Source organism: Sarcophilus harrisii, chromosome 1 (assembly GCF_902635505.1).
Source record: "Sarcophilus harrisii chromosome 1, mSarHar1.11, whole genome shotgun sequence".
Lineage (NCBI taxonomy): Eukaryota > Metazoa > Chordata > Mammalia > Dasyuromorphia > Dasyuridae > Sarcophilus > Sarcophilus harrisii.
The window spans coordinates 50,028,032-50,050,892 of NC_045426.1; the positions used below are offsets into that span (position 1 = coordinate 50,028,032).

Here is a 22,861-nt window from a genome sequence, read left to right on the forward strand (position 1 = left end):
AAATAGTACTTAAAAAACAAACTGGGCAGCCAGTGGCTCAGTGGTTAGAGCACTGAGCTTGGAATCAGGAATATTCTTCATGAATTCAAATCTAGTCTCAGACATTCACTATGTGACCTTGACCTTGAGCAAATCACTTAACGCTTTGCTCAATTTCCTCACCTATAAAATGAGCTTGAGAATGAAATGGCAAAACCCTCCAATATCTTTGGCAAGAAATCCCAGAATGGGGTCCCAGAGAGTCAGATGTAACTAAAGCAAACCGAGAACAGCAACACAATTTCTTTTGAAATTGTCTGGGATTGAGATTCTTCACTAACTTAAAACATGTTCTACTGCTTCTTTCCCAGGGTCTAGCATAGTGCTTTCTACATACTAGGTACTTAATGAATATTTGTTGAATGAAGACAGAAATTTCATGAAAGGTTAATGAAACAGTAAATGTAAATTTTCCTTCTTAGGAAAGACAATAGATTAGGACTCCACACTTGTTATCTGTTGTCCCATCTGTAAAATGGGGAGAGATATTTATGTTTCCATGTTTCTAAGATTTTAGAACTGGAAGAAACCTTAGTGAAGATCTAACATAATAGCTTAATTCATTCTTTTTTTTTTAAGCTAAAAATATTGAAACTCAGAGAGGAAGAATGATTTGTCCAAATCCCTGTAGCCCCCACAGCCTGAGGCAGACTTCAGACTAAGATCAATGTCTTCTGACTTGTAGCTTTGTATTCTTTTCAGTGTATTCTTCTTCTGGAATGAGAGCTATTACACTTGTAGTGTGTGCTTGTTTTTTTATCTGCAAAGTTAATCATGCTCTACAGGATTAGGTAAATAGTACAGATGTTGTTAAAGAGACTTGGAGAGCCAGTGTGTCAAGAGGGGGCAGAGTCTTAGGCTTCCAATCCAGAAGCTCCAGCCTCAAGCTTCTACCCCCAGTCTAACCCTCAACTTACTATATTTATGATCCTCTCTGAGCCTCAGATAGCAGCCCTCCAAGACTTGGATGGATTCCTGCCTCAGTAGAGTGAGTTCCTCACAAAAACAAAATAATAACAACAATAACAACAACATTTTAATATAGAATATAATAAAACAATAGTGGTTTAATATATACATAATATTATATAGCACTTTAATGTTTGTTTAAATTGCTTTATCAAAACATTTTTCAAAATCTGAGATCTTCAGGATATCAAAGTAAAGGTCCTTTACTTCTAGTTCAATTTTCTCATTTATGAAAAAGTCTTGGAAAGGTGTGAGTAGCAGAGTTGAGCTTAGAACTCAATCTCCTGGGTCCTAATAAGGGCAGTCTTTTCTCTTTATCATCTGACTCCTCTTCAGTGATATAATGAAAACCCCTCTATTTTCTCTCGGTTTTAGGGGGTGCCGTTCCTGAAATTGCTAGTGCTTCGCATGTTCTTCCTGACTCTCTGCCACCTGAGAAGTCCTCAATATCTTCAATAAGAAAACCAGAGGAAATCCAAGAACAAGGCCCTACAAAACCCTCAGGATTGATTCCCTTTTCTAGTTCAGGTACTTCTAGGAACGGTATGTGGTGACCTAGGACAAAAGCAGGTTTTCAAGGGTATGGAGACAGTGGTAGAATCAACCTGGAGAAAATCAGTTCTACATTCAGCCATGCATTTCATAGTTACCAAGAGGGTCCTCTAGACAAAGCACTGGGCCAAATCCTCGACCTTCCCCAGGAATAGGAATGAGGTTGATGATATAACTGTAATAACTAATCTTTTTTTTTTCTTTTCTGAAGTTACTAAATTAGTAATTTATAGATTATAGATACTATGCTTAGGGGAATGCTGTAGATACAAGCTTACTTATATGTTTAGCAAAGAATTAGATTAAACATCTTATGATATTTTTGTTGGACACAGTGGAAAGAATGCCTGACCTGAAGTCAGGAAGACTCATCTTCCTGAGTTCAGATCTCTCCTCAGATACTTACTGGATGTGTGATCCTGGATATCACTTAGTCCTATGTGCCTCAGTTTTCTTCTCTGTTAAAAATGAGAAGACATTTTTTTCCTTTTTGATCTGATTTTTCTTGTGCAGCAAGATATTTGTATGAATATGTATGCCTATATTGGATTTACATATATTTTTGCCATGTTTAACATATATTGGATTACTTGCCATTTAAGGAAAGGGGTTGATGGAGGGAGGAATTGGAACAAAAGGTTTTGCACTTAACTTTTTGCATTTAACAAGGGTTAATGCTGAAAAATTATCCTTGCATATGTTTTGAAAATAAAGTTTCATCAAAAAAAAAAAATGAAAAAAGATAGATTGCAAACCACTTTAGTATCTTTGTCAAAAGAATCTCAAATGAAATCATGATGAGTCAAACATGATTGAAAAAAATGACTGAACAACTGAACTGATATTCTTGTGGTAAAGCTGAAGATGAATGCACTAGAGCAGAGGTGTCAAACATGGGGCACTGGGCTGTGTATTCCAAATGGGACTGAAATATGTAAGTGGGAAACACTTGGCAAATATATTTGGTAAAATAGATAATGCTACTTTTTAAAATTAAAGCAATATACAGTCCGTAGTGATACTTATGTATACATTAGTGGCCTTGTTTTCCTCTTTGAATTTGACACATAGAGAATAATATAGTTAGTGTCTGAGCTAGAATGGCACAATAAGACTGATTCAGAACTCAGTGAGGAGTTGTTAGTGGTTCTATGGCAGTTCACTGGTGTAGTGGATGGAGCCTTGGCCCTTGAGTCAAGACAGTCCCTATATTCAATCCAACCTCAGACTCTTACTAGCCATGTAACCCTGGGTAACTCACTTACCTTCTTTCTGCCTTGAGTTTCCTCATATACAAAATGGGAATAATAATAGCAATTTCCTTTTAGGGTTGTATGAGGATAAAAATAAGTCAGTAATTTGTAAAGGACTTTGCAAACCTGAAAGCCCTGTATAAATGCTAGCCATATAAATTGGAAGGAAGCCTGCAGTGGCATGGCCCAGGGATCTGTGCTTGTAAATTCTTTGCTATTTATCTAGGCAAACTGTATCTGTAGCCTTCCCCCCATTTACCAATTTAGTAAACTTGAAGGAAAAGAAAGAAAAGATTAGCCAATATTGTTATTCCCATCAACCTCATTGCTATTTATCGAATTATGTGCTTAACACTCTGGGTAATCAGTGGCTTAGTTAAGCATATAGACAACAGCCTTCTCATATTTGCAGATGGCACGAAGCTAGGAGGAATAGCTGGCACATCAGGCGCCAGTGTCAGGTCCAAAGTTAGTTTGAAATCCTAGAGGATTGGACTGAACCCAATAAGATAAAATTTGTGAGGCATAATGCTTAAAGTCAGCAAAGTGCTTCACACATTTTATCTTGTTTAATCCTCTCACGACAGGGATGTGATCTATCTGTTTAACCAAGTCATTGATATAAATGACAAATAGGACAAGGACAAGTACAGATCCTGAGGTGCGCCACTGTAATCTTCCTTCCAAGTCTGCACAGAACTGTTAGCAGCTATTTACCTTTTGAATGCAGAGAGTCAGCCATTTCTGAATCTGTCTAATTATATGAGGCTCTAGTCTACTACATAGCTTCTTCTTTTTTCACAAAAATATCATGAAATGCTTTATCAAATGCTTGGCTAAAATGTAAACACTATTTGTAGCATTCTGTGTCTAAGTAAGTTATATCTGCAACATTCCTCTGATTTGCCTGTTTAATAATCCTACTTTTAAAATGATTATTAGCAAGACCTGTCTTTATAAAAACTACTTTAAAAATTTTTTTTATTTCCTTTCTTGGTGGTTCACTTTAATAATAGTTTCTAGAATTTTGCCAGGAATAGACCTCAAGTTCACGGCTTTATAATCTGCTGGTTCCATTATTTGATTTTGTTTAGAAAATGTGAATTAGAAATTGGGAAACATGAGGTCACATTCAAAGAATGGAGAGTGGTCCAGCTGAGCTGGATTGTAGATACGTCAAGAGGAATATTAGGATATAAGCCAGGGAATGTAGGGTGGAACCAGATTGTATAGAGCCTTAAATACTAGGCTACCAAGATTGGATTTAGTAGCTAATGGAGAGCCAGTGATGTTTTTTCATCAGTAGAATGATGAAAACTGTACATTTTGAAAATGGTTTTGGCAGCCACATATAGGACTAAGAGAGGTAAGGGATTAAATGTAGGGCAATCAGTTAGGAAGTTATTAAAATAGCCCAATTTTGAGTCAGAGGATCGCTATCAAAATGATGATAGAGTTAAAAGGAAGAGAACAGATATCAGACATTTTTTAGAAATAGATTGGACAATGTTTGTCAATTGGTAAGATCCAAGAAATGATTGGGAAGAGGCTAGGATGCAAAGTTTTGAACTTGGATAGCTGGGGAAATGGTGGTACTACTAATGACAATGGGGAAGGCTGGAGAAAGAACATTTTTTGGGGTGGTAGATGATGTGATCAACCTTAGATGTATTGAGTTTGAGGTTCTATAGGTCATTCAAGTGGAAATGTCCAAAGTATAAGTGGAAATGAGAGGCCAAAGTTCAAGTTAGAAGTTGGGATTGGAAGTATAGATTTGGGTGTCACCCAAAGGCCAGTGGGAATGTTTGACTTGGCCAAAACATAGTGTACTAAGGAAAATGAAAACAAACATGAAACCAGAACCTTGAGAACCTATTTATAGTCATCTAGAAGAGGAAAAAAAGGTCCTTGCAAAGAGAGGAAGAAGGAAAATCAGGAAAGTACAATATCATGGAAACCAAGGAAGAAATCATTCTATAGCTAGAAAAAAAAAAGTCAAGGAGAATTAAGACTTAAGAAAAGACCATTGGATTTTGTATCTGAGTCTTTAGGGACCTTTGAGAGCAAATTCAATAAAGTAAGTTGGGGGTGAAAGGAATAAGATAACTTTTGAGATCTTTGGTTAGTCTTAAAATCTTATTGGCCACTAGATGGGGCATTGGATAGAGTGTTTCCTCTTTGACAAATCCAATTCCATGTAGATTGATGTGAATAAATATGATTTATATAGTCATATTTCCTTCATTCTTTATTTCAGGGCCAAGTCCAAGTGGATCCACAAAGCAAGCCCTACACATTCCTTTTATTGAAGAGGACCTCCCTCATTCCTTAAAAACAAATCCTTCTGCTTCATCAGATATGAAGGTAAAATTCCATTTTATTCCACTAAAATCTCTGGTAGCAGTTTTCACAGCTAATGTTATTTGTTATTTCTCCCCATCAGAAACATTATTCTCAAAAAATTTCACTAAGCTTGGCTTAAATAGTGAGATGTCTGAGCCATAAATTTTTTTTTTTTTTTTTTTTAAGGAAATCAATTTTGAGTATTTGGGAGTATATCACATAATTAAGATGACCCAAATGGAGGCCTCTAGAGGACCTGCTTTGATACCCAAATAAGAGCCCATTTTTCAATCATTCAATTCTCCATGACTCCATTTGGAATTTTCTTGGTAAAGATACTTGAGAGGTTTTCCATTTCCTTCTTCAGCTCATGTTACAAATGAGGAAATTGAATTAGACAAGGTTTTGCCTAGGGTCACACAGATAGCAAGTGTCTGAGATCAGATTTGAACTCAAGAAGATAGGTCTTCCTGACTTAAAGCCTGGTACTCTATCCATAACCAGTTCTTCTCTGTTCATTATTATTTACCATCATCATCATAGATTCTTCTTTGTTCATTATTATTACAGCAGGACCCAGGTCTTTTAACTCTTAAGCTAATGTCCTATCTAGTTTTTTATATCTCTATAATAAGGAGGCTGACATTATTGAATGATTCTCCAATCTTTAATTTGGAGAATTGAATGGTTATAAATCTGTAGAAAGTAGATCTTTCTTGAATAATTCTATCCAACCTTTCTCTTAACTCACCGGCTTATTTTAAGAAAAATTTCTTTTGTAAAGTTAAGCCTCATGAATTCTATACCATACTAAATCAGAATTCTTGATAATTTCATATGCTAACTCAATCATTGTCTGCAAATTATTGCTAAGTGCTTAGAAACAAGTTTTCTTAAAAACCTCTTCTTTGCAATCTTCTATTGCGTTATTGATTTGTTTAAACCTTCTTCTTTTCCTCTTCCTCTTCTTTCTCCTTTTTGCTAAGTTTGGGTCAGACAGCATATGAGTTCTGAATTAATAGTGCTTGAGCTGATAAGATTTTATAGCACAGTAGAAACGTGTTTAAATAAAATGATAAAGTTGCTTATTGGTATGTTATATTTATTAATAAATCTTTGTTCTGGCCGAAGAGACTTACTAACATCCAAACAAAACATTTGTACTAGGATGTTACATTAGATCTGGAGGACTGAACTTTGAATTGGGAAGACCTGAGTTCAAATTCTATCTCAGATACTTACTCATTGTGTCACTTGATCTTTCTGTTTCTTCATCTGTAAAATGGACATAATAATATCTACCTTCCTGAGATATTTTGAGGATCAAATGATATAATTTATAAAGTGCTTTGCTTTAAGTGCTATATACATGTTAGCCCTTCTTATTATAAAAGTTTGATTTTTAGCAGAAAGGAGGAATATGTCCATATTCTATGGCAATACAGCATTTCTATTGACCATTTTCTTTGATCAGAATTTTGTAGTCTGTCAATGCTTACTTTATTTACACTGTTGCACTCATTTGTACCATTGTTCTTTTGACTCTAATCTCTTCATTTGGTTTTAATTTATGTGAATGCTTGAATGCTTCTCTACTCCCTTGGTCCTCATTCCTTACAGGGCAGTAGTATTTTATCACATGAAGGCATTATTACTTGTTCGATCGTTCTCCAATTAATGGACCTATATTTTGTTTCCATCTTTTTATTATCACAAGAAGAAATGCTATAAACAATTTTGTGCATAAGAGTCTATTCTTGCTAACTATCTCTGAATAATTTAGGAAATTTCTTGCTTTATAATCCTAAATAGTTTTTTAAGATGGATTTCTAAATGATATCTTGAAAAAATATACATTAAAAAGTTCTTGAAAAACAGGATTTAGTCACATGATCTTGGAGTTGGTCTAGTTCAACTCTTCATGTCATGATAGAGGAAACAAAAACTCATAAAAAGAAAATTATTTCCTCAGGATCACCATGGTAGTGAGTAGGTAGTATTTCTTGGGTTTAAATCCTTATATTCTGACTCCAATCCAATGGGTTGTTTGTTTGTTCTCTCTTTGTCTCTCTCTGACTTTGTCCCTCTGTCTCTCTTTGTCTCTCTGTCTTTTTGTCCCCCCCCCCCCAACCATATATATATATATGTGTGTGTGTGTGTGTGTGTATTTGTCTCTGTTTCTCTTTCTCTGTCTCTCTTTTTCTTTTTGTCTCTCTCTTTTCTCCTCCCTCACCCCTTTCTCTGTTTCTGTGTCCTTCTGTGTGTGTGTGTGTGTGTCTCTGTCTCTCTTTTTCTCTCCACTGATATCTCTCCTGGTTTGTGCTCATCAAATCTTAACATCATTTAATGATACTGACCCTGCATTTTCCTCCAAGAGGAACGTTTCCTACAGAGCCAGGAACATTCCTGGGTCAGGAGTCAGGAGATTGGGGTCCTGTTCCTCTCTTTACCAATATGAGTGTGATCTTGGGCAAATGACTTCTCTTTTGTAAAATGAATAGGTTGGATGTGAGAAAACTGGGACACCAGCACATTGCTGGTGAAATTGTGAACTGATTCAATCATTCTGGAGAGCAATTTGGAACTATGCCCAAAGGGTTATAAAACTGTGAATATCCTTTGATCCAGCAGTGTTTCTAGGGGGTTTATATCCCAAAGAGATCTTAAAAAAGGAAAAAGGAGGGCAGCTAAGTGGTGCAATGGATAGAGTACCAGCCTTGAAGTCTGGAGGACCTGAGTTCAAATCTGGCCTCAGACACTTAACATGTCCTAATTGTGTGACTCTGGGTAAATTACTTAGCTTCAATTGCCTCAGCAAAAAAAAAAAAAAAAAAAAAAAAAAGGGAAAAGGACCCACATGTGCAAAAATGTTTGTGGCAGCCCTTTTTGTATTGTCTAGAAACTGGAAACAGTGGATGCCCATCAATTGGAGAATGGCTGAGTAAGTTATGGGATATGAATGGTATGGAATATTGTTGTTCTTTAAGAAACAATCAGCAAGATGATTTCATAGACTTACAGGAACTAATGCTAAGTGAAATGAGCAGAACCAGGAGAGCATTGTACTTGGCAACAACAAGATTATATGATAATTTGGCTCTTTTTAACAATGAGATGAACCAAATCAGTTCCATTTGTTCAATAACGAAGAGAACCAACTATACCCAGCGAAAGAACTCTGGGAAATGACTGTGAACCACAATAAAGCATTCTTACTCCCTTTGTTTTTGTCTGCCTGCATTTTTTATTTCCTTCTCAGGTTAATTTTACCTTATTTCCAAGTTTGATTTTTCTTGTGCAGCAAAATAACTGTATGGATATGTATACATATATTGTATTTAACATATACTTTAACATATTTAACATGTGTTGGTACCTGCCATCAAGGGGAGGGGGTGGAGGGAAGGAGGGAAAAAGTTGGGACAGAAGGTTTTGCAAGGTTTTGAAAAATTACCCATGCATATATCTTGTAAATAAAAAGCAATAATAAAAACAAAACAAAACAAAAAGATTATATGACGATCAATTCTGAGTTTTTGTAAGGGTCAATGCTGGGAAATTATCTGTGCATATGTTTTGAAAATAAAAAGTTTTAATAAAAAAATGAATAGCTTGGACTAGATCATTTAAGCTCTAAGCATACCATGGGGTGACTGGTTAGGGTGTTTCACCCTCTTTGTATTCATGATCTGCTTTTCTCTTGTTTTGGGATTCATAGAATTGCCAAAGCTACATTCCTCAGAAAAAATCCCTTGTGAGTCTAAATGGTGAAAACCTTTACTGGACAGAAATGGAGGTGATCAAGGCCACCAATGGATTTAGTCAAGATAACAAAATCAGCGAAGGGAGTTTTGCTGATGTCTATAAAGGGCAACGACACAACATGCAGTATGCCTTTAAAAAGCTTCAAAAGGCAAGTATTTGTCTCCCTGATTGCTATGCAGGGCAGCACTGGAGCGGGGAAGGCTGGGCAAGGTGGTGTTCAACACTGGAAGTGCATGTGGTAAAATTGGTTTTTAAAAGTATTACATGTAAATTGTTTTCAACAGACTAGGTGCCCAAGAGACATATCCATCGAGAGTTTCTTCCACATGGAAGTCCAGATGTGTCTTAGGTAAGTATTGGGTTGGAAATAGCTTTAATTAAAATTGCATATCTATAGTAGAGTCATAGAGATGAAGTCAAGTGTAAACCTCACTTCATCTGAACTCTCTCTCTTACAAAGGAGGAAACTGAGCATTAGAGAGGGAAGTGGTTTGTCCAGGGGACTAGAAGCAGGCTTCTTGAATCCCTGTCATCTGTGTTGTTTCCTGTGGTATCATGCTGCCAAATCATTCAATCTAAATACTCCAAACAACATTGGTTAAACCACTGGCAAATGTTGCTATAATAACAACAATAAATATAATAACTATAACAATATATAATGCATAACTATAATAAGTTTTTAAATTAATCATAAAAATTAAGACCTATGAATTTGAATCATACTTAAATGTGATTCTGTAATGTCCAGACTAGCTCTCTGGAGGATCTTGGGATCAGTCCAAGTCTTTGATCTTAGTGGAGGAGTGAAGGAGGCAGGAGGGTCACGTGGCTGGTCAAAGATGGAACCTGGATCTGGAGTCTGGCGCCTTCTCTTGCGTCTGTGGTTGAGAGGGCCTTCTGTGTCTGAGACGTCCTTAGATACCTTAGTACGATTACATCACTACAACACACTGAGCACACTCCACCATTACATCACCATAGAGAACCATTATCTCACACTGAGTAGGTGCTCAACCACAAGCATCATGCTATCCTTGATTCAAGTATACCTCTTCAGAGTTCCGGCCCTCTACACGATTCTAGACTTTTAATCTAAGGATTTTAAAGCTATTCACCAGATTTTTATTTTTTATAGTGACTTGTAGTAGGTCTCATTTTACAGATTGGAACAGCAAGGCCGAGAAAAACCCAGTAACTTGCTGTGCTTGTAACAGCGGTATCACAGTAACTTTTTGAAGGTGAACAGCTGACTTGGCTGGATTGATACCTAGCTGAGAATGAATCTACCATTAAAACAGTATTTAGGGCTGGTAAGAACCTTAGAAACATTCCTATTCTGCCTTTGGCCTGTACTGGCCAGGGGGCTTTGGGCAGTTCTCATTTCTCAAAGCCTTTGTTTTCTCATATATCAGATGAGTCTAATATTTGTAGTCCTTAGCTCAGGGGATTATTAGGAAGTTCAAATGAGAGAATCAGATGTAAAGCACTTTGCAAACATTAAAATGCCATATCAATGTCAATGATTATTAAGTAATTTAGTCCCCCTATAATTGTTATTAATACTAATAAAATCATAGTATTAATTACTTTCATGTTTAACGATAAAATTGATGATTATCTATGTGGTCCTTAACAGTTTACAAAACACTTTACTTATATATATGTTCACATATTTTGTATATATGTTCATTCATACTACAACTCATTAATAAAAATAGACTTTGATTTGTTGCATTGTGGTTTACAAAGTGCTTTCTATTCTTTGTCTCATTTGATCATGTTAAGCAGGTGGTATCAGTATTAAGTTATAGATGATTAAGCTGGAGATGGAGGGGAAAATAGATAATGACTTGCCCATAATTACTTGACAAATTACACAGCAGAGGGTGACTCAAACCCAGTCTCCTTGACTCTCTGGTTCCCTTTCCACTATAGTCAGTGATATGCTTCGTGTATTTCTCTCCCCCTTGAATACTGTCAATCGAATGTTATTTTTTTTTTTTTCTTGAAGATAATAGCAGGATAAGATCCAAATGTGAATGTCCAGAATATCTTTTAGACCTTAGGATTTTCTGCACATTGGCAATGGCTAGGGAGTGGCATCCTACTTTGTAAAACTGGGAAAGGGCTCCATAGGGTATAGAGTGTTAGACTTAGAATCAGGAAGAGCTGAGTTTAAATCTAGCCTTATATGCTTACTAGACGAATGACCCTGGGCAGGTCACTTAATTTATTTGCTCACTTTCCTCATCTGTAAATTGGGGATAGTAATAACACTTGCTGTGAAAAGAAAAACGAGATGATATGTATAAAGCTCTTTGTAAACCTGCAAGTCTCATATAAATGTCAGCTACCACTCATAAGAGTTCAGTGACAATTAAGGGCAGATTTAGATCTCTTCTAAGAAAAACTTCCTGACCATAAGAGCTTTCCAAATGAGGAAAGATGGTCTCCCTTGGGAGGTGGAGGTCTTCAGGCCATGCTCAGATGACTCCTTCTTGCTGTGGTGGTGTGGGAAGCTTTTTTTTTCCCTGTATAGATTGGATTAGATGAGCCTTTCCATTGCTGAGATTCTATCATACTGTAATGGAAACTAAAGAACTCACACCCTCTCATTCTCCACATGTGAATTGTGTTTGTTTTCAGGTGTTCTCATCCAAACATCTTACCTTTGCTCGGCTTCTGTACCGGGGAAGTGTTTCACAGCGTCATACACCCCTACATGCCCAACGGCTCTCTGGAGGACAGACTCCGCTGCCAAGTAAGGGCCTCTAGTCTGGAGTTTTGTGTCCATTGTTTCACCATCATTACTTGACTGTTATTTCAACTCTTAAGAAAATGTCCAGAGCATCACATACCAAACATCATGCAGATGTTCCATTCACTCTTGTTACTGCCTATGGATCCTCAGTGGGTTGTGTTGTGATCTTTATTGAAGAAGGAATATATCAGTGACTCAAGTCTCCAGGAGAAATATCCTAGTAAAGAATATTTATAGAATAACCCCAAGAAAAATAAGGAAAGCAAAAATAGTATGCTTTGATTTGCATTCAGACTCCATCAGTTGTTCTTCTGGAGGTGGTTAGCATTTTTCACCATAAATCCTTCAGAATTATCTTGGATCATTGTGTTGCTGAGAATAGCTAAGTCCTTCATGTTTGGTCATCATTACAGTATTGCTATTTATGTGTAAGATGATTTCCTGGTTCTGCTCACTTCATTTTACATCAGTTCTAAGTTTTGGATTAGATAATTTCTAAAGTCACTTATAGCTCTGATGTTCTGTATTCTAAGGTCTCCAGCAGCACTAACATTCGGGGTTCTAATAATCTGGGTTCTAAGGCTTCATTCAACTCAGGCAAGTCAATGTTTTAAGGTTCCCTTCCAAATCACATATTCTATGTTGTTTTTTTTTTTGCTGAGGCAATGGGGTTAAGTGACTTGCCCAAGGTCACACAGCTAGGAAGTATTAAGTGACTGAGGCCAGATTTGAACTCAGGTCCTCCTGACTTCGGGGCTGGTGCTCTACCCACTGTGCCCCCTAGCTGCCCCAACATATTCTATGTTTTATATCCCATGGTCTATGCTCTAAAGTCTCTCCTTGCTCTAACCTTATATAATTCTATGAGTCACACAGATACTAAGTACCTGAGGCTGGATTTGAACTCAGGTCTTCCTCTCTCCAGGCTTGTGGTTTACAAAGTGCTTTCTATTCTTTGTCTCATTTGATCATGTTAAGCAGGTGGAATCAGTATTAAGTTATAGATGATTAAGCTGGAGGTGGAGGGGAAAATAGATAATGACTTGCCCATAATTACTTGGCAAATTACACAGCAGAGGGTGACTCAAACCCAGGCTCCTTGACTCTCTGGTTCTCTTTCCACTATAGTCAGTGATATGCTTCATGTATTTCTCTCCCCCTTGAATACTGTCAATTGAATGCACCACAACATCTTGATGTTATGGGGGCACTAAAGAAAGGAATTAGGATTGCTCTATGTGGGTTTTACTTTTAGCAAATAACTTACTTGATTATGATAAATATCTAAATTAACTATAAAGGACATATGAAGAAAGATGCTATCTGCATCTAGAGAAAGAACCGATAAATAGAATTATGAATAGAATAATTTAACATACATATATATGTATATATATTTATATACACAGATTTATATGTGTATATGTAGTTACATTATTTGTATCTAATAATAGCCATCTCTTGGGTGGGGGGTTAGGAAAGAAAAAAAGAAACTTGCATCATAATTTTGTTGTATGGGAAAGAATTAGAAAACTGCATATTCTATTTGTAGTTTTATGTATTTATTGTACTGTTATGGAAATGTTTATTCCATAAATTAAAAATAAACTTTATATTCCAATTAAAGTTAAAAGGCCAGAAGTCACTCATTTTCTTCTCTTGCTTTAGGACAATACTGCTCCCCTTTCTTGGGAACAGCGGATCAGCATTTCCTTAGGATTTCTTGAAGCCATAGAATACTTACATGGTCTCAAGATTATTCATGGTAATATCAAGAGGTGAGAAGATGAAATGATAAAATTAATTAGTGACTGTTCCCGAGTTTGATTTCCTTACCGTCCTAATTTGGAATGCTTTCATTCAGGGCAAAAGCAGTTTTGGGAGGTAATGCATACAAAGATAGTTTACAACATTTGTCCTAGCAAAACCTTTGTTCTAAATTTTTTCCCTCCCCTCCCTTAGACAGCAAGTAATTCAATATATGTTAAACATATGCAATTCTTCTATACATGTTTCTACAATTATGCTGCACAAGAAAAATCAGATTAAAAAGGTTTTTAAAAAATGAGAAAGAAAAAAAATGCAAGTAAACAACAACAAAAAGCAGTGACAATACCAGGTTGTGATCCATATTCAGTCCCCACAATCCTCTCTGGGTGCAGATGGCCCTTTTCATCACAAGACCATTGGAACAGGCCTGGATCACTTGAGTTCCTTTTTTGTCTTGCTCAGAAGGATAACTTTTGCTGTGTTTGATCTTCTATAGCTCCAATGTTCTGTTGGAAAGAAACTTTGCCCCAAAGCTTGGACACCCCAGAGTTCGACTATCCTCTGATGATAAAAAATCCTCCTATACCATGATGAACACCCAGCTTTTCCAGGCCTTGACTGCATATGTCCCAGAAGATTTCATCAGAGTGGGACAGCTCACAGAAAGAGTTGACATCTTTAGCTGTGGAATAGTAAGTTTTCTGTTCTTTGTAGGGCTGGGCTCTAAGTTTCTTTCTCTTGCCTGCCTTGTACAGTGTGGCAGAGTGGATTGAGAGCTAGGCTTGATATCAGAAAGAATTGCATTTGAATCTTACCTTTGACATGTATTAGCTGATTGAGCTTCACTTTTATGTGCCTTAGGCAACTTAATTACCAAGTCACAGGTTTTTCCCTGGATGGAAAGAATGGGGGGCAACCAGGTAATAATCAATAAGATTGATAGCTCATTCTCAATTCTGTGGACGCTGACATATGACAATTCTTGGTGGTGTATGGGACCGGTCGGGTGCAAGACCCCCTTCCCAATCCAATTAACTAATCATCAGGTACAAAGAGAAAACAGTTATTTAATCCCTGCAGGGAGAGGCCCAGACACACACCTGGGAGGTATCCCATGCTCCCGCCATGTGCTCCTGGAACCTGACCTGCTTCCCGCTTATCCAGGGTTTAAAAGCAAGAGGCTTGAGCCTTCTCACTGGATAGACTAACAGGATGTAACCATCCTTGACCAATGATCACTAATCCTGGCTGCCTCCCACAGATCATGTCACTTCCTGCAACTTCCTGTATCTCACGTTCAAAGTTCATTCCTCAGAGAGTAAATGACCTTCCCAGGGTCTCATTCTGGGAACATGTGACTCAATACTAAGAAATACTTTATCCGATCAGTCCCATTCAGTGGAAAATTTTGTCTGATCAACTTCAATAACGAGTAGACCAGCATTCTCCTAAAGTGATCCGCGAGTGGTGGTCTTCCCCAGCAGCAGTTCTTCCCAGCGGCAGGTCACAGGAACTAGAAAGAATCCAGGGGCCGACAATAACAATAGCCAGCATTTATGTAATACTTTGAGGTTTGTAAAATGCTTTACCTCATTTAACCTCAAAACAACCCTAGGAACTAGGTGCTATTACTATCTCCATTTTACAGATGAGGAAACTGAGGCAGGCAGGCAGGCAGAGCTAATCAGTACCTGAGGCCAGGTCTTCTTGACTTCAGGACTAGCTTCTGTGCACTATGACACCTTGGAACACTGCACCAAAGTGCTTTCTGAAGGCCTGAATTGTGCTTTGTATTTCTGGACATCCCCAACAGTGTCAAAGAAAAAATGTGTACTCACCAGCATTTAATCATTGATTTGGATGGAAATGGGCCTACTAAATTTTTAAAAAGGCTTTTATTTGTGTCTTTTGTCTTCATATTGTAGTCAATTCCAGATACGCACCTCTCTCCCAATCCTATTTCCTGTATTTGAATACTCCCTAATAACAAAATAAAATATTTAAGCAGAAACAAGAGATAACAATGGTAATTTGTGCAACATTTTGCCCTTGGACTCAGTAATGAGGAACATTTTGGAAGGAGAATCTCTCTGAAAAAGGATCTTTATGTACTTTAAAAATCATATCCCACTGCCTACTGTATTGTAATAAGTCCTTGGCCATAAAGTTAAAATAACAGATTCAAGTTCTGGGTTCTTGTCTTGCTTTTGTTGTAACCTATGTGTATCTTCCAGTACTTTGAGCCTTAATTCTATTTAGCAAGAATCTAATGAATACTTAGACCTTGCTTAGGCGAAACCAAAGAACCAAGAGCCATGGTCTTATTGTCAAGGACCTAAAGGTTTCATTGGCACAGGCAGGTCAATTTTGGTACTACTTTGCTAAATTTAATATATAATTAAAAAAAAAAGTTACACTTAATAGTTCACAGTTTTACATGTAATTTTTTTTTTGGTCTTTTAAAATGAAAATATTTTTATTTATTGATGATTAAGTTTATTAAAATAGGATATTTTGAAAGTAGATTCCATCAAAGAGGTGAGACAAGTAGATGAAAACAGATCACAGTTTGGGATAGAAAATTAATAGTGCTGGTCTCGGATTTCACAGAACAGAGGCAGAAGGGTGGTACAAGTGAGATTTAGGCTGAGCCTTGAAGGCTGGGTGGGATTTGGTCAGACCAAAGGGAAGGGACTCATCATGAGAGTAAAGGCACAGAGATGGGCCATAAGCCTGAAGCACCTGTGGAGCCGTCAGGAGCATGACTTGTTACAGAAGTTGGTGCTGAAGAAGGATAAGAGCTAAGATTGGCTAGCTAGACTGAGGACAGATTTTTGGAGAGCCCTGGGAATGAGGTAAGGAGTATAGCTGTAAACAGTGCCACTAAAGGCAGTGGGGTACAATGGAAAGACCACTGTTACAGTTAGAAAACTTGGCTGCAAATCCTGCCTCTCTCACTTCCTACCTGTATAAACAAGTCTCAGTCTCCTGATCTATAAAATAGGTTCTTCTAGCTCTGAATCTGTGATCCTGTGAAGATTTCTGGGTAGTGGAGTAACCTAGTGAAAGCAGTGCTTAAAGGAAAGGTGAGTCTGGGAGTGATGTTCAGTATGGATGAAGTCCAGCTTTTGTAACCTCATGAACTACAGGGTTGGAAGACATTTTAGGGACTATCTTAGTAGTAGCCTAGGCATGTAACAGTGGTGGACGTACTAATAACTGTACCACCTAATTTCCATTATCAGATACTGAGAATCAGTACAAATTCAGCAATCATATACATACAGAGGCTAGATATTATCACTAGGAATAAATGGTAATGCTCTTGAATAGACCATGTAGATAAACACACTCAAGACCCTAATACAATGTTCTCTCTAGGTATTAGCAGAGATTCTGACTGGTATCCCAGCGATGGACAAAGAGAGAACTCCAGTTTATCTGGTAAGGCACTGAGCACTGGTTCAGCTGGTAAGGCCACGTTCATAGGCTATATCTCCTTATGGGCCCATTAATAACCTTAGCCAGAGGCGGCCTGGGGATGGGTGGGGTGGGGCAGAGAACATATGTGTGTTCTATCTGGAGCCCTCAGACATGCCATTCGAAGGCTAGGGCAGTCTCAGTCACATGTGGAGCCATTTGCAGAAAACTTTCTCGGGTTAGGTCTTCTCTTAAGCATTAAATACAGCAGAGTTCTGGCTCATCTCTGAGGAATACTCATCACCTGTTCTTCAATTTTGTTTTTACTGATGTGCATATGTTTCGAAGTCCTATAGAACAGAAGCTCTTTAAGAGTTAGTTTTTGTTATATTCACAGTATCTAGCACTGGTGCCTGGAACATAGTAAGTACTTAATAAATGTTTGTTGATTATTTGATTCTTAAATACCCTTGTTCAAGGTCATCCCATATTTCTCTACCCTTTGTTTTGTTGGATTTTCTATTACTGTGATAAGGTTAGAGGTTCTGGGCAAATGTATCCCCTTTCTGGGGCAACAGCTAATCCAAAAGTCCCTGCATTATTGACTCAGCCTTTATATACAAAAGTGAGCACTTCATGGTGTTGCAGTATATATTTCTCTGGTTTCTTATAGATTTTGTGTTTGAGCAGTTTCACTTTTTCTTCCATTGGGATAGATAACTAAAACACTTCCTCTCCTTGGTTGGCACCAGTGTTGCCATACATTCTGTCTCAGGGCTATTAGCAAGAAGCAGCTCTTTCACCACCTAGATGGGAAGAAAATTGTTAATTTCTGTCCGTTATTGCTATCCATAGACTGCCCCATTTGCCCCTAGCTTATAATATAGCATTTTGGAAGGATCAGGATGTGGCTAGTGGTCAAACAGAACTTCTTGTTGTCTAGAGCAGAGATTTTCTCACTGGTCTCCATGATGGGACATCTAAGGTTTTATGAAGTTCACTGGGTTTTGGTGGAATATATGGCAAGTAGAATTTAGTGTTGGGAATTTTTGTGAAATAGTTGAATTTTTTCCATCCCTATACATTTTATATATGTGAGGGGATAGTATTTTTTTTAGGAGAGGATTATATTTATTTATTTTGGTTATATATGTGCATTTTTTTTTACATATGTCTTTATGAATCATGTTGGGAGGGAAAAATCAGAACAAAAGGGAAAAACCATGAGAGGAAAAAAAAAAAAAACAGAAGAAGAAAAAGAGGGAAAAAAACCCAAACATAGCATGTATTGATTGATTCAATCTCCAGAGAGGATATTATTTTTAAACATACTGCCTTACATTTCTGTCTCCAAATTTTTTTCTTCCCTTTACCCTGTGTGGTGGTAAAGGTCTCAAGGGCAAGTCAAGGACTGGCCCAGGAAATAACCCTAAAAAAGTGGTGTAGGTAGAAAATTGATAACATTTGTTTTTCGATGATATTGAAGTTTCATAAATTGCTTTTTGAAAAAAAAAAAAAACTACCACAGCTGAAAATATTTGAAGTCCTTTCTGCAAATAGTCTGGGGGGAATTTGTGGTTAACCATTATCAGCTCACATGAGGATCTCTTCTTTCCACAGAAAGACTTACTCATCAGTGAAATCCCAAGCACCAAAGTCCCACTGTGCTCCAAGAACAAGTGTGTGGAGAAGCTGGCTGCAAAGGAGATCTGCCAGAAATACCAGGATGCCCGAGCTGGGCACCTGCCAGAGAAGTGTGCTGTGGACTTCGCCACAGCTGTCTACCTCTGCCTGCAGAAGAAGAGCCCCAGCCTGACGCAGGTAGGACTGGGGTTCTCCCCAAAAGTCACACTGTTAACCAGCTGGATAAAGGTAGACAGGATTTGTCCAAGGCCCTGCTCCTTGCACTACCTCCCCTGAGGAGCCGACCAGCAAGCACTTCTCCTCCCCACAGGTGCGTGCTGCCGTGGCAGAGGTGGAGCGTCAGGTCAGAGACCCCCAGGGACCTTGTGACGCCAGCAGTGATTGGGAACTGAAGAGGTCATCGGGGAACACCCCGGAAGAAACGGATGATGTCGACGATCTTGGCACAGAATGCTCTTCTTCAAATGACCGTGACGAGAAGGGGCTCTGGGCAGGGTCAGAGTGCGAAGAGGGCTCGCTCTGTGTTGGGGCAGAGGCGGCCTCCTCAGGGCATCCTCCAGCTGGTAAGAGCGTGGGAACCTTCTCCCCTCCTCCTCATCTCAGGGTCACCCACCTCCCTGCTCCAGACTCAGCGGGAGGGACTTGTAGAATCCCCTGCCATCCCTGAGTGCTGCTGCCTAGGACTGCTAGAGAATCGTGCCCGAGAGTGGGATCTTTAGTTTTTGTTCTTCAAATATTGTTTTGTTTTTATGTCCCTATTATTAAGTCTTTTCTTCTCTAGGCTTATTCTCTAATTTATGTTAGGCAGTGAGCACCCTGATCTGATCATATCTGAAGTATTCTGAGCATCATACTGTACAAAGGGGTTGAATGAGTTGGAGAAAATCTAGAGGAAGGCTGGCAGGGGGGACTGGCCTTGTGTTCATGCTTCATGGAGACTGGCTGAAAGAAGTGGAGAGTAGGATTTCAACAAGAGAAGAGTGAAGCAGGGGGGTGAAGATAAAGGGGATGGAGGGGAGGGAGTAGGCTGTAGTGTCTTCATGCAGCTGAAGGACTGTCAGGTGAGAAAAGGTTTAAGTTGGGTTTTTTGGTTTTTTTTTTTGGCCCCAGAGGGTAGAATAGGAGTGACAGGCAAACATTTTAAAAAGGAAGAATTTGCTTTTTTGGGGGGGAAGAAGGGGGCAAGGCAATCAAGGATAGGTAACTTATCCCTGGTCATGCAGCTAGTGTCATGTGTTAGAAGTTGGATTTGAACTCAGGCCCTCCTAATTTCAGGGCTGGTGCTCCCCACTGTGCCACCTACCTTATGAATTTGCTTTATTTTAATGAAAACCTTCCTAAGAATAAGAACTTTCCCAAGTGGAACAGTGAGTTTCCTGGAGGATTTCGGGCAGAAGCTGGAGTCAATTTGTGGAGAGGGTTGGAGGAAACCTCCTTATTCAGGGATGACTTGCCTTGGTTGGCCACTTTATAATTATATGATCTTGAGTCATTGACAATTTTTGAGCTGGGGGGAGGGGGGAGGGGGAAAGAGGAGTGACAAAATCTTTAAAAATGTGGATTTTCTTTTCCTTTGCTCCTATTCATATTAATTTCCCTTTGATGTTAGCAACAGAAAATTCTTGGGAAGTTGAAGTCAATGATGCTAAGAAGAAATTGATGGAAAATATTTTGCTTTATGAAGAACAGCAGTTGAACAGCGAGGAGCTATTTGGATCTTTTAAGCCATAAATTAGGTGACAAATTAATATGGGGAAAAAGAAGTGAAAAAAAGAGACAGGTTGGAAATAAGAGTTCTTTGTGGATAAAGACTTTCAGGACATAAGAGTGGGTGAGAGGATACTTTTCGTAAATGTGCTAAAGCTTCTGCTTTTAAAGACATAAAAATCTACCTGGTCTATTAGCCTTCCATAATCTGAAATCTGAGCTTTGAGCTTCAGAACTGAGATGATGGGAACAGAATGTTCCATGAAGGGACAAGGAAACGATGGAACCCACTGTCTAACTTTGGAAAAGTTCTCTGTATCAAAGAACACTACGAACTCAGGGAGTTTGAGTCTCATTAACCAGAGTGCCTCTTGGTGAGTCACAAGCCCAGAGTTTATCTCTGAAAACCCAAATTAGCCCTGAACTTGATTTAGACTTCCTGGAGCATCTGAGCGGAACTGACTGGTTGTCCCCCTGATTCTGGAACATTTGGGACTCTGCTGAACGTTGCCTCCAAGTGGGGCAGAACCAATCCAGCTGCCTTTTCAGAATGTGCAAGAATTCTTTCACTGCTCCTGGCCCTCATAACATGGCACCTGATCCCATGTTACATGCAGGTGTGAACACTTTAGATGCTGAACATGAATCAGATATTTATTATTTGCCATTAGCTTTGACCTGTGCAACAGAGGATCCCTCTACTTCTTCACCCAAGGGACATTACTGATGCAAAGAAGAACTACACATTGTAGTAAAGACCTTTTATTTTGAGAATAATATGTTATTTAGCTTTAGAATCAGAGGCCCTGGGTTTGAGAGCTGACTCTGTCACTGACCTCTGCCCTGGACTTCCGTTTCCTCATCTGAAAAATGAAGGCGTGGCAGTTGTAATCGCTAAGATCTTTTCCAAATCCGGTGTTCTAACTCCTACCTTACTGCCTTTTGAAACATTTTGATATATCATCCTCTGAGAGGCATGGGGGCATGGTGGAGAGAGGGCTAACTAACCTTGAAGTCGGGAAGATCAACTCAGTCCCCTGAGATAGGTGAGCTGTTAACAAGAGGGAAGTCACCCTAAATGTCTCTGGAGACATGGTCTTCCCAAGCTGTTTTGATCCCTGTCAGCAAAAATTTTTGAGTTCCCTAATATATGTGTATTTATTTATAAATTGTATACATCTATAACTTATTCTATTATGTTGAAAGGGTTGTATGTAAAACTGTGAATCTCTATTGCATAGAGCTTGCATAGTTACAATAAATTCAACATGTATCTTTCAAAGATGTTCTGCTTGTCTAGATTCCTTCCCTCTGGATTATGTTCTTTTATATGCATTCTTTTGAAAATTTCTTTTAGAATTTTATTTTTCCAAATACATGCAAAAAAAAATACACAATGATCAGAATTCTGGTGGACATGGCTCTCGTCAGCAATGAGATGATTCAGGCCAGTTCAATGACCTTGTAATGAAGACAGCCATCTGCACCCAGAGAGAAGACTGTGGGAACTGAGTGTGTGGACCACAACATAGCATTTTCACTCTTTTTGTTGTTGCTTTCTTGCATTTTGTTTTCTTTCTCATTTTTTTTCCTTTGTGATCTGATTTTTCTTGTGTAGCATAATTGTGGAAATATGTATGGAAGAATTGCACATGTTTAACATATATTGGATCACTTGCCATCTAGGGGAGGAGATGCGGAGAAGGGAAGGAAAATAATTAGGACACAAGGTTTTGTAAGGGTGAATCTTGAAAATTATCCATGTATATATTTTGAAAATAAAAAACTTTAATAAAAAAAAAGCAACCAATATATGCAAAGATAGTTTTCAGCATTTAGCAACTTGTGTTCCAAATTTTTTTCCCTCTCTTTTCCCTTTCCTCCTCCTTAAGACAGCTAGCAATCCAATATAGGTTAAACATATGCAATTCTTCTAAACATATTTTCATATTCATCTTTTTATATGTATTTTTTTCTTTTCTTTTCTTTTTTTTTTGGTTGCTGAGGCAATTGGGGTTAAGTGACTTGCCCGAGATCACACTTTATTTGTATTCTTTAACAAAACAAAACCAAAAACTCCAGTGACCCTTTTTTCTTTCTTTTTTTGGGGGGGACAAATATTTTGTTCATTTTCTCATTTCCCACATACCCTACCCCAAAACAAAATATAAATTTCTTGTAATAATGTTCAGCTAAGGGCAGTTAGATGGTGCAGTGGATAGAACACTGGTCCTGAAGTCAGGAGAACCTGACTTCAAATCCAGCCTCAGACACCTAACTCTTCTTAACTTGTGTGATCCTGGGCAAGTCACTTAACTCCACTTGCCTCACCTAAGTTGGAGAATGCTCTTTCTAAGTGTGGATAGAGGAAAGTTTTTCAAGGTGCATATCATTTTTGGACAACAAATTTACATGAAAATGGAAACATTTCTAAACTTTTGTTTTCAAAATGCTCTCTTTGGAATAAGTCTCTTTGAAAAAACAGTTACTTTTAGGACAGCTAGGTAGTGCAGAAGGTAGAGCACCAACTCTGAAGTTAGGAGGACCTGAGTTCAAATCTGAACTCAGATACTTAATGCTTCTTAGCTGTGTGACCCTGGGCAAGGCACTTAAGCCCAATTGCCTCAGCTAAAAA

General features: G+C 38.2%; 1 protein-coding gene across 4 annotated transcripts in view; it reads left to right on the plus strand.

The window, feature by feature from the left end:
• The window catches only part of IRAK2 (interleukin 1 receptor associated kinase 2), a 53,792-nt gene extending 32,282 nt beyond the window's left edge, over positions 1-21,510 (plus strand). For 2 of the 4 annotated variants that reach the window (XM_031955017.1, XM_031955011.1), the window contains exons 3-13: positions 1,384-1,551; positions 5,071-5,177; positions 8,875-9,069; positions 9,206-9,270; positions 11,571-11,685; positions 13,354-13,463; positions 13,952-14,147; positions 16,837-16,899; positions 18,496-18,696; positions 18,830-19,082; positions 20,129-21,510. In XM_031955017.1, the coding sequence (XP_031810877.1) occupies positions 1,384-1,551; positions 5,071-5,177; positions 8,875-9,069; positions 9,206-9,270; positions 11,571-11,685; positions 13,354-13,463; positions 13,952-14,147; positions 16,837-16,899; positions 18,496-18,696; positions 18,830-19,082; positions 20,129-20,250 (1,595 nt within the window). In that variant the 3' untranslated portion in view covers positions 20,251-21,510. The remainder of the gene's footprint in view (positions 1-1,383; positions 1,552-5,070; positions 5,178-8,874; positions 9,070-9,205; positions 9,271-11,570; positions 11,686-13,353; positions 13,464-13,951; positions 14,148-16,836; positions 16,900-18,495; positions 18,697-18,829; positions 19,083-20,128) is intronic. The other 2 variants (XM_031955015.1, XM_031955018.1) reach the window with 2 other exon arrangements.
• Positions 21,511-22,861: the final 1,351 nt, after the last annotated feature.